This window comes from Loxodonta africana, chromosome 3 (genome assembly GCF_030014295.1).
Source record: "Loxodonta africana isolate mLoxAfr1 chromosome 3, mLoxAfr1.hap2, whole genome shotgun sequence".
NCBI classification, from domain to species: Eukaryota; Metazoa; Chordata; class Mammalia; order Proboscidea; family Elephantidae; genus Loxodonta; species Loxodonta africana.
Window position 1 is genome coordinate 50,566,722 of NC_087344.1, and position 15,672 is coordinate 50,582,393.

Genomic DNA, 15,672 nt, shown 5'->3' on the forward strand with positions numbered 1-15,672 from the left:
GGATGGACATAGAGGCCACATTCTCACTCTGATGGGCATGCTCAGGAGTGGCTTCCCAGAAGAGGGCATTTAAACTGAACTGCCTCCACGGGGGAAACCCTGGTGGTGTAGTGGTTAAGTCCTATCTATGGCTGTTAGCCAAAGGGTCGGCAGTTTGAATCCACCAGGCGCTGCTTGGGAACTCTATGGGGCATCTCTACTCTGTCCTTTAGGGTTGCTATGAGTCGGAATCGACTCGATGGCAACGGGTTTGGTTTGGTTTTGGTCTGCCTCCACGGGCAGGCGATTGGGGCTTCAACCTGAAGCTTGAGAAAGGCAGGAGAGCAGTGCCAGGTGCCCTTCCCATTATGGAGTTGATTCATTGTATCAGTGGCTAGCCTGTGTGGATTGAGTTGGGGAGGGAGGAAGAAAAGAGAGAATTGCCCCTGCCCCCCCACATTCCCTTTTCTTTTATTATTATTTCTGGGCCTTCTTGAATCTAACTTTCCTCAAATACCAGGAGCTTTCGGTGCCCCAGAAGTAGTAATATAGAGTACCTAAGTAGTAACGTGAACCAGAAGTGTTTGAATTGAATGAGATGAGAGATCATTGAGGAAAGGTAGTCAGTCTGGGAGGAGGTGGGCCTTAACCCAGGCCTGAAAGCGTAGGTGAGATTCAGAGAAAGTGAGAGCAGGGGAGGGTGGTCTCTCTCTACAGGAGGGCTGTAACTGTGTCAAAGTGATTAAGAAGTGAAGGGGACACATACCATCTGCTGAAGTGGAGGATTTAGAGTGGTCAGAATGTACGGCTGGAAATAAATAACAGGGCCAGGATGAGGTGGAATCTGAAGCTGTGGCCATGGGAGCCACTAAGGATTTTTGAGCAGATGAATAAGTGGCCAGAAGAAAAAGTAACTTAATAAAATGTTTGGAGATGGTTGGTGAAAACTGCTGAGTGTAAAGTACTGCTTTATTTAGCGTCTCCATCTGTAGACACGGAGCCCTGGTGGCACAATGGTTAAGAGCTTGGCTGTTAACCATAAAGGTTGGCAGTTCAGATGCACCAGCGGCTCCTTGGAAACCCTATGGGGCAGTTCTGCTCTGTCCTACAGGGTCGCTGTGAGTTGGAATGAGCTTGACAGTAACTGGTTATCTGTAGACATATTGGTCATTGTTGGAGGTTTTGGGAGGTCCTTTCCAGGGAGTTTTGCTCTCTGTTGGTAAAGTTGTAAAATATCATTTAAGTATTAAATTGCAACAAAATATTCTTTCAGTGCCAAGTTCCCATACTGTGTTTGAGATTCCAATACGGAACTGAAAGTTAAATTAATTGGGGCAGGAAACCTGCTAGGTAGGAATGATTTCACACCGACAAACGCCTCAGGGTGTACTTGCATTTTGTCCTGTTGTTGGTGCTGTAGTTGAAGTCTTAGCACAGATGTGGATTTTATTTTTATTATCTGATGTTTCCCTCCCCCTACAGGTGCCCAGATGACTATTATGAGCCAAGCTTGTGCAGAAAGGTGTAATATAATGAGGCTGGTGGACCGTCGGTGGGCAGGGATCGCCAAAGGAGTGGGCACCCAGAAGATTATTGGAAGAGTACATCTAGGTGAGTGAATGGCACTGGGCGTTTCTATGGTAAGGTGGTGGGTTTTTTTAATATTTTCTTTATTTCTTTTGGGTGCATACATCTGGATCCAACAAGCCTAATTTCTACAAATTTTCTTTTCTTCGAAATTTTATTTGTTGTTTTCACTTATTATCACATGCCAGCGGGATATGTGAGTTATATATATACGTGTGTGTGTCTTAGCTATCAGTGATGTGACTTCTTTTTTTCTTTTCCTGAATTTTATTTATTTTGTTGTTGTCATTTAAGAATATACACAGCAAAACATGCCAGTTCAACAGTTACTACGTGTATCATTTAATGACACTGATTACATTCTTTGAATTGTGGAACCATTCGTACCCTCCTTTTCTGAGTTGTTCCAACCCCGTTAACATAAATTTACTATCCCCTGAGGCTCCTATCTAATCTTTCAAGTTGCTGTTGTCAGTTCGATCCCTTATAGATAGTTCTTAAAAGAGCATAATGCTCAAGGCAGACCTTTTTTACTAGTAAGCTAAATTATTGTTCAGTTTTAAGATGACTTGAGGGGATATTTTTGGTTTAAGGTTTATGTTGTATTTTGGAGTAAATGGAGATGGATGCCTATGTTCAGTCTTCCGTCTGCAATCAAGATCCTCTTTTTCTTTTCTTTACTATCCATTTAATAATTACTCACTGTAGAGAATTTGGAAAATACAGAAGTGTGAGAAGAAACAAAAGCACCTCACATCCTTTCAGTGTAAACCAACCACCATTAGCATTCGGGCGTGTCTCCTCCTGGCCTTTGTTCTGGGCATTTTTTCTTATAAAAGGTGGTCATATGATGAATAGAATTTTATACTCTAAGAAAAAGTCATGTTCATACCGTCTTCCCCATGTCTCTGTAACTTTCCTGAGCATCATTTAAATAGATGCATAGTATTTTTTTTATTGTGGTTTAGGTGAAATTTTGCAGAGCAAATTAGTTTCTTATTAAGCATTACATACTGTTCTGCGACATTGGTTGCCAACCCCGTGACGTGTCAACATTCTCTCTTTCTTGACCTTGGGTTCCCCGTTTCCATTTGTCTAGCTTTCCTGTCCCCTCCTGCCTTCTCGTCCTTGCCCCTGGGCTGGTGGGCCCATTTAGTACACTGGGTTGAACTACATGTGTTATGGTTTGTTTTATGGGCCTGTCTAATCTTTGGCTGAAGGATGAGCCTCAGGAGTGGCTTCAGTACCGAGTTAAAAGGGGGTCTGGGGGCAATGGATAGCATTCTGTTATATGGGTTTAACGATCCACTTTAGAGATGTGGTTTTTCCCTAATATTTCATCATCATAATATTGCAGTGAATTTTTATGTACTTTCATGCACGTTTTGACTTAGTCAAGATTCCTGTCAGTAAAATTAGGGAGTCAAAGGCTATAATTGTGTTAAGGGTCTTTATATACATTGCTAACTTATACCAATCTGTTCCTCCAGTGCTGAATGAGTATTCACCTCGCTACATCCTTAAACTATCGTCGAGTATTACTAGCTCCCTCATTTAATTTACAAGTAAAAAAGTGATTTCCTATTGTTTTAAGTTACTTTTCTTTCATTGTAAATGATAGCTTTTTCTACCTATTTGCCTTTTTTTCTTTCTTTAATAATACATTTTCTATTTATTAGGTCCTTTGTGTTTCTTCTAATAATTTATGTAGAATAAAGATAGTCTAAATACTCTCATATACCCTCACAGTAGGACTTTGGGCAGATAGAATAGACTGGTCACTTCAGAGGTGGATTTCTCATGGTGTTAAGTGAGATGAGAATAGGAGTAGACAAAAAAGGACCTGTCCTTCATGCCTTTCCTTGTGGACAGACAAGTGGTAGCATTTTGCAACTTTGCAAAAAAAGTAAAAGGAGAGCTATACCATGGATTGGAAGACTCAGTATGTTGAAGATGGCAACTTTCCTACATTGATCTAGAGAGTCAATATAATACTATCAGAATCCAAGCTGGTTGTTTTTTTTTTTCCTGGTGGGCCTTGATACACTAACTTTAAAGTATGTGTTTAAATTTTTATCGCAAAACACTCTTGTATAACTTTGCCCTTCCATGTATCAAGACCAAAAAAGACCAGAACAGAAATACACCTCTGCTTATATGAACCCTAATAAATGAGAGTGGAACTCTCACAAAGCAGTAGGGAGAGTTTTAGGAAACATGCTGGGACAACTGGTTATCCATACGGGAAGAAACGTATTGGAAATTGGACTCTGCCTCACACCGCACACAAAAGTCAATTCAAGATGGATTAAAGACCTAGATGTGAAAGTGAAAGTCAAAGCTTTTAGGAGAAAATATAGGAGAATATCTTGGATAGGGAAACAGTTTTCTGAAGGAAATGATTGATAAATTCAAACATTTAAGATTAAGAACTTTTTATCACAGAGAGAGTGAACAAAGACAAATTGGGAAAGGATATTAGTAACATAGAACTGATTCATATTCAGAATATACACTTGTGTGTGTGTCTGTGTATGTATAAATACCTTGCAGCTCAATAAGAAAGACCGTATTAAAGTTTACAGAAACACTTGAAAACCATATGGTTAATAAGTAGATAAAAAGTTGCTTAACCTCATCACTAATCAGGGAAATAAAAATTATGTACCAAATTAACAAAGATTTTAAAATCTAAGAGCAGGTGAGAATGTTGAGCAGTGGCAACTCTCAGACACTGCTGGAAACATCTTGGAAGATATTCAGCGTCAGCCAGCAAAGCTGAGCGTAGTATGCATGATCCCCTGTGATGCTGCTTCCTAGAGTATACATTAGAGAAACTGGCATGACAAACCAGGAGACATGTACAAGGATGTTTGTGGTAATACTGCTTGTGATGGCATAAACTAGAAGTAACCCAAAAGTTGTAGTAGAATGGATTCATCAGTTCTATATTAGACATTATAATATCCTGAGGGATGATTTAAAGTGGAAAAAACACAGTCACATGCAGCTACAGGAATATATCCCCAAATTTTTTTTGCATAGAAGAAGCAAGTCATAGTTCAGAAACACAAAACTAAACAATATGTTCTTTAGAAATACATCCAAAACTGGGGAAAAAAATTTTTTTAAAGCTGGGCATGTGGCTAACACAAAAGTCGGGATGGTTGAAGGGAGGCTGAGGATAAGCCGCAGTCAGTAGGGCAATGCCCAGAACTTATCAATTAGTTTACTGTTTCTTAAACCTGGGGAATAGATGCATGGGCGCTGGTTTTATTATCCTTTAAGCTGTATGATTATTTTATGTGCTCTTCTGTTTGTAAGATATATTTGAAAACAAGGCAAAATAATTTTTTAAAATCTTACATATAAGGAAGAGTATTTGACAAAAGATGCAAGATAGGTGGTCTTGCTCCTTCTGTCAAATAGTCTTCTTTATATGTAAAGGCAAACACAAACCTTGGGATTGCCCCTGGTTTAACAAATAGAAATTTGATTATAACAGGCAATAATAAACAGTTCTCTTTTTGGAGTTAATTTAAAAGGTTCAAAGCCTACAGATTTAATTTCTCTTTTTGAAAACCTTTTGAAAGTGTGTAGGAAGTAGGTGGTTAATATTGGAGGAATTGGTTTGTTTGTTTTTTTCAAATAATCCTTTAATGCTTGCTTTCCTTACTGGTCGAGCATGTGTCTTAATGGCATCAAGTGTCAAGCCAGGCATTCTGGATACTTGTCCTGCCAGATCCACTTTCAGAGCTGGTGCCTTCACTGGCTTTTAAGCTGGTCATTGGTCTTACTGGATTTTCATACTTGGTCACCTGTTTGCATCCTTCGCCTTGACATTGACCAACTGCAGGAAGCAAGGCACAGAGTGGTAGATAGATTTTCAGAACTTACTTGGGTGGAGTTCTTGTAGCAGAGGTCAGTCACCTCTTCTCTTCTTCATGTGCTTTAGCTCAGGTTCAGATTGAAGGAGATTTCCTGGCGTGTTCCTTCTCTATACTTGAGGAGCAGCCCATGGACATGCTTCTGGGACTGGATATGCTCAAACGGCATCAGGTAATTAAGTTCTTCACTTTCTTTTTGCATCTGTTTTTTTATAGGTTTTATGGTTATTGTAACATCATTTCTGTTTACAGTACACATTTATGTGTATCGGAGAACTAAGAAGCATGACTTCAAACCTGGAGAAATTTTTCATTGATGATGTCATTCAAGAATTGGAATTACGTGTCAGTAGAGATAGAACCTGTTTTTTGTCATTCTTTCTGTGAATTTATTAAATCTGGCTATCTATTTTGAGATCATAGTGAGCAATGTGATTCCCTTATGTAATTTCTGGATTCTCATTAGATCTCACGTGGTTTTTGGATGGATTTGCAGGCACAGTGGTTTTACTGCAAATGTGAATTCAGTAAATCCTCAGTAATCCTTAGGTGCTGGCCAAGCAGTGTTTGGGAGAAAGACCTTCACGATTAAGGAAGATGTACATGTGGTGTTGGGAGTGAAAATATTTAATTAGTACAGGGCGAATAATTTATAAATAGATTAATTTGCAATGATTTTTATATTTCTATTCTGAAGGCTAATAATTTGTTTTAGGATATACCCCCCTCATTGAAGAAGCAGTTAGTGTCCCCTGGGTAATAAAATTTTTTACTGCAGGGTTTCATATCCAATCAGTATTTTTATGTCACTAATAATACTGTAAAACATTTTTTTTAAGTGCTAAATTCCTATGAAAGAATATGTATTGGTATTCTAATCAAAGTGTAGCATTTTAAATAGAAGGGATGTGTAAATGTATGTATTTAAAAAAAAAAAAAAACCTAATTTATTAACTTGTCACTATTTTTCCCTGTAGCATCATTGAGTTGTGATAATAGATCAGCAATCTCCAACATATAGATATAAACCGTATATGTGTTCAACTGCCTTATATTACGTAATTGTAAAAACACGCAGAAAATGAGGGGTAGCATAAATATGAAATAAAGAATACTTTTTTAGAGATTGCCTTGTACATGTACTACTATTGAGACTACTTGTGTAGAATTTTTTTTTTTAATTTTTTATCATTTTTAAGACTCTACACAGCAAAAACATACACCAGTTCAAGTTTCCTCACGTACATTCCGTGGTGTCCATTGCATTCTTCTAGTTGTGCAGCCATTCTCGCCCTCCGTTTCTGAGTTGTTCCCTCATTAACATACACTCACTGCCCTCTAAGGCTCCTGTGTAATCTTTCAAGTTGCTGTTGTCAGTTCGATCCCGTAAAGATAGGTCTTAAAAAGGCATATGATACAGAGTTTTAATATAAGCTATAGCTTATGATCTAGAGTTTTAATATAAACTGTAGTTTATAGAAGTGAAATGTAAAACCCTAAATAGTATAGTCTCAATTTTAGAAGGAGAAGTCATTTGTATGTTTCTAAAAGGTGAGCTGCTGATTATGCTTGTTATTTTTCCAGATTTTGTACAGTGAACATGCATCACATATATAATCAGAAATAAACAATGTTGTGTTAAAGACAGATGAATGTAAACTAATCCTGTAAAGGTTATTCTGCTATAAACTTGGAATATTAAACAAAATCCTAAATTAGATGATTTTTTTTAACCATCCCTGTTCGTCGATTTGCCGTTTGTGGATGGAGTTTTAAATTCAGGATCCTGATTTTTCTGCATGGCATTTTTCTGCTATCCTTATCCTTTGGTTTCTTCCTTCTAAGTGTTCCATTGACCTCAAGAAAAATGTACTCGTGATCGGCACCACAGGCTCCCAGACCACCTTCCTTCCTGAGGGAGAGCTACCAGAGTGTGCCAGGTTGGCATATGGGGCCGGGCGAGAGGACCTACGGCCAGATGAGACTGGAGACCAAGAATTAGCAGAAGCCCTTCAAAAATCTGTAGAGGATGCAGGTATTTGGAAAGGCTGAGCTTTTGAATAATACCCGTGTCATTGGTGGGTGAGCCAGGGAAGGGTGAGTGTCAGAAGAGGGTAGGGACCTTTCCAGTTCATCGTCAGTCTCATTGTCCAGCAGTAGCTATTTTCATTGTTTGTCCTCTTGCCTCCTCCTCCCATCTCTCAACATGAAAAGAAAGAACTCCACTTTTCAACAGATTAAGAAACAATCCATTGCTGTAGATGAGATGGATTGGGGATTTATTTGCTTTAGGTACATTTTTGTAGGCTTCCTAAAAGTCATGTCTTTTTTTTTTCCTAAAAAAAAGTCATAACAGGAAGCAGATGACTTCTTTGTGAGTTCAGCAGTATTTACCTGAAATTTTCTCAGGCCTGTTTATTTGGAAGGATCACATTGTCCCTGTGATTGAACAGCCCTCATCTTTTAAATATTTACTGAAAGAGCTGCCACCAAAAAACAGAAGAATCAACAATAAGAAGCATCACTGAAGATTAGTCAGAATGTAGTGTTGATGCTATTAATGAGCTGACAGCGGTATGTCATTGGACCTCACTAGAACAGTAGGAACTGTGGAAACCAAGCTACCTACTACATTTTTCTAAGTCTTGATTGTTATAGCCAATGTAAGACTAAGCCAAGTTTTCTGGATAAGATAACAGAGTTTTGCTGAAATCACACCTCCATGAATAATTCCCCCCCCCCCCCCGTCTGTTACAGATCGGTGGCTCCGGGGTGCGTTTTCTAGAAGCTGAAAAGAATTCACTTTTAAGTTTGAGTTATTTTAAAGTCTTGAGCAGGAATTATTCATCAGTATGACTAATATCACACATAGCTTTTTCTGGTACAGTAAGATTTATTTTTTCTTTCTTCTAAAGACGAAAGAGATACAAGCCTTAAAAATAAGCAGCCAGGCTTTGCCTGTGTTGCTGTAGAGCCTCCGGTGGTCTCTCCTTGAGCCTCTTTAGAATGGTATGGGTGGCAGATGGAGCTTTCTAAGCTGATCTTGTTCAGAATTGATTCCACCACCTTCTGGCTCAGTTTTACATACTAAGTACTGTTTTGGATGTAACTTAAGTGTTTTGTAGCAAAGAGGGGGGAGGGAATTCTGAACAACCAGACAGGGAGAGACTAATTTAGTAGCTTACCCACAAGGTAAGCTTGAGCAAGTTTGACATTGGTACTTAAAAGATTTTTGCCTTTTTTTTCTGAATTTGTCATCTTAGTCATAATACTCTGTGTTAATAAAATGAGGATATATTACCATTTTGTGAAATTCCAGTTTTTTTCCTACAGTCTTCATATTTTTATTTAAGAAACCCTAGGCAATAGTAATGTTTTCTAATCTACTAACAGTTTACCCACTTTGGGTAATGCCCTTCCTTTAATAAAAATGTTAAGGAGATTGAAGTAAATACTGGCTCAGTGCAGGGAGTATGCCAGTTTTGAAAAGGATTAAAAGGAAGTGGCTTATTACCCATATGACCTTTTGTGACTGATATGTATGGCTTGTGCTAATTTTTGTGATATTTAAGTAGTGAAATAATTTACAATATCACATGCTATTTGTTTGGAACATTAACGTCCCAGTATAATGAGAATCAAAACTCTGAACATAATAGGTAAAGTATTTTGCTAAGAGCTGTTTCTCAGGTAGAGACTTTACACCAAAGGACCTTCATCTTTTCTAGCAATTGAAAAATAATTCAGAAAAGAAGCTGTGTCTGGTATATATTCTAAAAACTGATTAAAAGATAAAGAAGATAAGCCAGGATAGAATTCAGTCAGATTTGGTTTGTTTTATTCTAAAAATAAATCTGAACTGAAGAAGGAAATTTGGAGAGTGACTGCTACGCGTGTTCACTCACTTTTATGCCATAAAAAGGTTGTTGTGTCACGGAACTCCGTCTGATAGGTCTACTGGTGTCGCTTTTTCTCTTGTCTCACGTGTTTGCCCATGAATTCTGTGTATGTAGGTGTGTACAGTTCATTTCTATTGAAAACCCGTTGAAGTTGCCATGTTGTTTTATGTAATGTGAGAAAATTGAAGCAACAAACAAACCTACAGAAACATTCCCCCACTTTGATTCTACCAGTTCCTGATTTTAAAGATGGCAAAGGAATGGAGATTATAACCCTGCATGCGGTGTGGTTTGCATTGTTAACCCAAGTTTGCTTGTCTGTTTCCTAATTCAAACAGAGCGTCAGAAGCCATGATGCATGTAGTGTGTGTGTACTGCAGCTGGAGTGGGCCCCAGACCAGGTATTTATAGACACCATGTTAAGCCTTCCATCCAGTCGTCATCTGTGGTCTGAAAGTCTCTGTACATGCAGCAGTTTGGGGATTTAGTTTCCGTCATCCACCATTTACCTTGTTTAATCTGGTTACAACTAGCCTGTGTGTACGTTTGTATGTTGGCATACATACATACATACGTAAGTATGATTTCCTGTTTAAAATAGTACCAATGATCAGAACAGTCCAAGGGAAAAAAATCACAGTAAAGGCAGTGTCCACTATTCCCGCCACATCTAACCATGGTGACTGTCAAATCAAGATTATCTGTATTACAGCACTTGGTTGTTGGTGATAACTGTGCTGTTACAGATTTTATACGTCCTTTTTTTTTTTCCCCTGGAAAACTGATAGTTCTTTTTTTTTCCCCCCCTCCACATCGCTGCAAACGACTTTCTGGAGTTCTAGAGAGGTAGAAATTCTCATTCTGTTGAAGGAGAAAGGGAAACAGGCCAGATGACTTGTCCAACGTCACAGAGTCAGTAGTGCAGTCAGGACTTAAAACGTTTTATTCTCCCAGCAACAAGAGCTGAGACTTTGCTTTTTCCCCTCTCTCTCTGGCCTGGCAGATTTTCTTCAGAAGTCATTCTGCTTCCATTCCTCTGTGGTGTAAATACAGCAACATGTCAGCCTGCACTTGTTGGCTGATTTATCAAGAGAGGAGAAAAGATGGTCTTAAAAAACCTATCAACCTGGAACTGTGTAGGGGCTTGCAGGCTGGTTGTAATTAGATATATGGCATTTATTTTTTATATTTTATTTTTTTCTTGGATGGGTTAAAAGCAAGCATAGTTTGATTATTCTTAATATCCATTGTCCTCATCCTCTTCTGTCATCCTGTAGTACTGACCCAGTCCTCCCCCCCTACATTTAGGACTTAGGCCAGTGAAACTGACCATCTCAGCTACAGGAGGACTATATGCTGCTTTCATAGTGAGTACAAAATCCATTGAGGCGTGTTCACCTTGAGCTCACCTGGTTGTTTATAACTGGTATATAGGTCCAGAAGGCCATTATCATGCCCCTCTATGTTGCCAACGTGGATATTTCACTACAATGCATTTTTTTCTTTTAGTATTAGCTCAAAATTGAACCTCTTTCAGAGTCAGCCTTAGGGACAGTAAGTAAAACTAATACCTGTGTTTCTAGACTCTTAATATACTTTAAAATGAGATAAATGCTGTTTTTCTGCTTGTACTAAACCATAGGGTGAGATTATTTCATGAGATGTCAATAACTTCCTGACATAGTGCTCTATCTTCTGTGCTGATTAAAATGATTTAGAGCCATCTGAGTCATAACTGCATTGCTTCATGACTACTAAGGTCAAGATCCAGCCCCTATGTGGGATGTTAACATTGAGCATGAAGCATTTGAGTTGCATCTGCCCTAATAGATTCTATTTTAAAATCGTTTTTGCTATCAGACTTTTGACTTTTAATTAAAGATCTTAAAATTAGTACTTAGAGGACATTTTTTAACTGAATCAGTGGGAAGTGGAGAGATGAAACTGATGTTTAATGACATCATTATGATGTTTTCACTTGACTAGTATGTAAGCTTGCCATCTTGTGTGAGTGGTCAGTAAGTTGCAGTGAATCTCAATAGTCGTTGCCTATTGAAAAGCTGTTGTGAACCATCTCCCGTACTCTATTAATGTGATAAAATGACTAATAACCCTTTTAACAGTTATATTTTTTGGAAATCCTGGTGGCGTAGTGGTTAAGTGCTACAGCTGCTAACCAAAATGTTGGCAGTTCATATCCATCAGGTACTCCTTGGAAACCCTATGGGGCAGTTCTACTCTGTCCTTTTAGAGTCGCTATGAGTCGGAATCAACTTGATGGTAACGGGTTTGGTTTATTATTTGGCAGAATGGTTGGGATTTAACCTGTTTGATCTTTAGCTTTACTTTTGTTCTCTGAGTCAGACACTCATGCAGTTTTACCATGATTCTTGAGAAGCCTGGTTGGAAATAAAGTAGGTAGAACGTTTGCATCTCTGTCTTCTGGAGGTCTCCGAGAGTTGCGTTCTTATTGCTCTTTGTCATTCCTGCTCTGTCCCAGGTATACCCAATTGAAGATTTCTCATTTATAACCTCATTGTTCATATTTGAAACAGGAAAAGTACATTGTTATGAGAATCATTTCTAATACAGAGATTCTCAAGATTGGTAATGTGCCTAAAAATCACCTGAGGAGCTTATTAAAAATGCAGATTCCTGGGTTTATCCCCAAGGACAGTGCCCCAGAATCTGCGTGCTTAACAGGCATCCCCAGTGTTTTCAGGACAAGCGGTGGAGAGAACACACTTGGAGAAACATTATTCTCGAGGTCTGAGCACACCAGGAATAAAGATACTTAAATGTCCTCAGTCCTGAGCACTAATTAATCCAGTCATGATGTGGATGCTTATTAATGGAACCTGAATATTCATACTGGTTATAATACACATGTCTTATTAAGAGCATGCCTACCTCTTATTCTGACACTCTGATGTTAAATTGTCCGCCACAGTAAGAATGGTTTTCGTGTTTTAGGCATAAGGCAAATCTGAGTTTAAGGACCTGGTTTTATTCTATCCTGTCTAGACTTGTATCCTCTGATAATTTGTGGCCTTTGTTACTTGCTAATTAATCTTTTTCCTTTTTCTTTTGTTCCATATAGAGAAAAGCGGTAAAGAAACTACCTCACTGGGAATGTCATCGTTACCAACTTCAGATGGATTTAACCATCTAGCCCATCCTTCAGGACAGAGTCCTGAGATTGGTAATCATACGAGTCTTACTCGCTCTGTCTCTGCTTCGGTCTGCCCTGCAAAGCCCAGTGACCCAGCTAGCCTTGAACCTGAAACTGTCAAGGCTTCGAAGGCTTCAGCTGAGTTCCAGATAACCTCTGAAAAGATAGAGCATCTTCTTCCTCTACAGGATCTTTCTGATCATGCTTCTTCAACAGACAGTGCTCCAGCAGACCAGAGTGCATCTATGCCTTTGAAGAATTCATCAAAAGAAGCAGTCGTTGCAGATAATCTAAAGAAGTCTACTGAAGAAAGCACCCAGGGCCTCAAAATTCATCTCTATACAAGACAGGAAACTGGTTTATCCGTCGCAACTACTAGGATGCGTGAACCGCAAATGTTTCTCAGCGAAGAGGGCTGGCATCCAGAATATCAGAATCTGAGTCAAGTAAATGGCCTTCAGCACCATGAAGAACCAGGGAATGAACAGCACGAGGTTGTAGAACAGAATGCTTCGCATGACCCAGAACATCTTTGTAACACAGGGGACCCTGAACTTCTTAGAGAAAGGCAATGGAACCAACAAAAATGTGTTGATTTAGAAGATGAGATGAAAGGGGACAGGCAGAACGTAGACCTAGGTACAGAGAAAAATACTCTACCATCAGGATGCTTTGGCTGCTCTAATTTGGAAACACTTATGGAAGTAGACATTGTTGAAGAGTCCCTGGTTGCTGTGTTTAATTCAGCAGGCAGTCAGAATGCCAGTGTCAAGAACATTGGTGCATCTGATGCCACGCTAGATAATCCCTTAATGGAAGTAGAAACATCAAAATGTAACCCTTCATCTGAAATTTTATCTAATTCCATTTCCACTCAGGATTTACAGCTCCAAGAAACTAATGTTGAAATGTCTGCAACAAATAAAGAATATGGCAATTATTCCCCCTCTTTAAGTCTTTGTGGCAGTTGTCAGCCCTCTGTGGAGTCAACAGAGGAATCATATTCATCTATAACGACAGCTTTGAAGGAACTTCATGAGCTTTTAGTCATTAGTAGTAACCCAGCTTCAGAAAATACATCTGAAGAAGTTGTCAGCCGATCAGAAACAGGAGCTGAGGGCCAAACAAATACTCAAGACCTTTCTGAATTATGGACCCAAAATGAGGCTCTTCCAACTACCCAGGAAGAACAGCATTCACCAGTCTCCTTCCACCAGGCTGTACCTGTATCGGCGAAGACAGAAACATTAACAGGCACTTCACCTGGCACTGGAATAGAGGATATAGAACATATTAACTGCAGGGGTCCAAGTGATGGCATGCATACTGATCAAGAAAGTGTCCCCAGGTCTAGGGAATCAGTAAACGACAGAAGTTCTGTCCCTCTAGCCTCAGCTAAAACACCTGATCAACTGCACTGCACCCTGGGTACAGAAGCTTCCCCCAAACTTTTAGCAGGTGAGGATGCACTCAACCAGATTTCTGAGCAAACTAAGCCCTTGCCATTCAGTTTCATATTGGTTAAAGACTTGAGTCAGTGCACGCAGAATCCAATGACAAACAGGCCTGAAACCAGAGAAGATGTCTGTCGTGAAGTGACCAGACCGTTCCTTGAGTTTGAACCACCTGCCAGCCACCCATCACATCCCTCCATTCTTCCACCATTGATTTTTCCTGCTGCAGACATTGACCGGATCCTCCATGCTGGCTTTACTTTGCAGGAAGCTCTTGGGGCTTTGCATCGAGTTGGCGGAAATGCAGACCTTGCTCTTCTTGTTTTGCTAGCAAAGAACATTGTAGTTCCTACATAACCATGGAAAGTGGGCTAGACTGTACTCCATTCCCTTAAAGAAAGCTATATGCACACACACCACATACACACTCACACTCATACAGTGTAAGTAGAAACCTGCAAGCAGAATGTTGAGCCAGATTTTTTTTTTTTTTTTTTAAGATTTTTCTTGGCCAAAGTAATTTATGATCTCTTATCTGATGAACTTCTCTATTCTAGTTGTTAAAATTTGGGCCTTTTTAAATGTATTGGCAGTATGTGCATACAAAAGCGTTTTATTCTCTTTAAGATGATGTATTCTGGAATAAAATTGATGGCTTTGTGTATAGCATACCATTTTACAATGAGAGTGAATGCTTTGAAAAGCAGAAGCCATGAGAAATCCCACCACCCGTGCAGCTAAAAACAAATCAGCTTAACACTGTGACTGTGTGTGTGAGCTGTAGGCAAGGTATGGCTTGTTGACTCAATTGTCAAGTTACAAACTTTTGACCACAGTCTGGTGTTTGGAGTTAATACTCAGTGCTCTGTATGTTATGATTCATCAATTATAACAGGAAATTGAAGAATAATTGACTAATATCTCCTAGAGTGGTATTTTTTATTTGTGTGCTTAGGGTTTGACTTTCAATAGGGTGAGTGGGAGGGTTTAAAACTTGGGCTCCGTTGTATATTGCAGGCTGCTGCATGGATTGCCAAATATTACACTGGGTGGGATACTGTGAGGGATTAGAGTGAAACATGGTGCTACCCAGATTTAAAAAGAAAAAAAAAAAAAATTATATATATATAATTCCATTTATAAGCATCTTGGTGATGTTTCAAGAACTGTGAGTGGAAAATAATCACTTAAACACTGGAATTTGCTATAGATTGGGTTTGCTAGCATCTCATTGACCATACCTCAACCCTTATTGATTATTTGATCAATTTATGTTCAGCTATTGGGTTGATTGACAGCAGTTTATCTCTTTTCTAAACTCATCTTCCACTAAGAAGTTCTAAAGCTCAGTTTTGAGCCATGAACTGAGTGAAATGTTGAAGTGTGATAATTTTAACACCGGTTCATCTTGGTGCTTGGAATGGTCAGTCTGTTTGATGAGCGTCCTTCACGGCAATAGAAAATAGTTACTGCAGTTTCTGACTCAAGTGACCTTGGTAGAGTTTTCCATCCCTTTCTTTCCTCAGGAATTTCTTTTCTAAACAAGATTCATCATATTTTTGTCTACTGTGTAGAGTTAAGATGGGGCATAGCATATAGATGTATTTATTGTGGCCTTTTAGAGAGGACTCGCCCTTGGAAATCATTGCCCTGTGGGCCCCGCTGTGCAATAATCTGACTGGATAGGTGTTAGA

The 15,672-nt window shown here is 39.1% G+C and overlaps 1 protein-coding gene across 8 annotated transcripts in view; it reads left to right on the forward strand.

The window, feature by feature from the left end:
• The window catches only part of DDI2 (DNA damage inducible 1 homolog 2), a 44,045-nt gene that overhangs the window by 20,402 nt on the left and 7,971 nt on the right, over nucleotides 1-15,672 (forward strand). For 2 of the 8 annotated variants that reach the window (XM_010593094.3, XM_064281330.1), the window contains exons 6-9: nucleotides 1,462-1,590; nucleotides 5,522-5,625; nucleotides 7,299-7,488; nucleotides 12,453-15,100. In XM_010593094.3, coding sequence (XP_010591396.1) covers nucleotides 1,462-1,590; nucleotides 5,522-5,625; nucleotides 7,299-7,488; nucleotides 12,453-14,335 — 2,306 coding nt within the window. In that variant the 3' untranslated portion in view covers nucleotides 14,336-15,100. Of the gene's footprint in view, nucleotides 1-1,461; nucleotides 1,591-5,521; nucleotides 5,626-7,298; nucleotides 7,489-9,690; nucleotides 9,754-10,660; nucleotides 10,720-12,452; nucleotides 15,101-15,672 lie in introns of those variants that run through there. The other 6 variants (XM_064281332.1, XM_023552039.2, XM_010593095.3 and 3 more) reach the window with 6 other exon arrangements.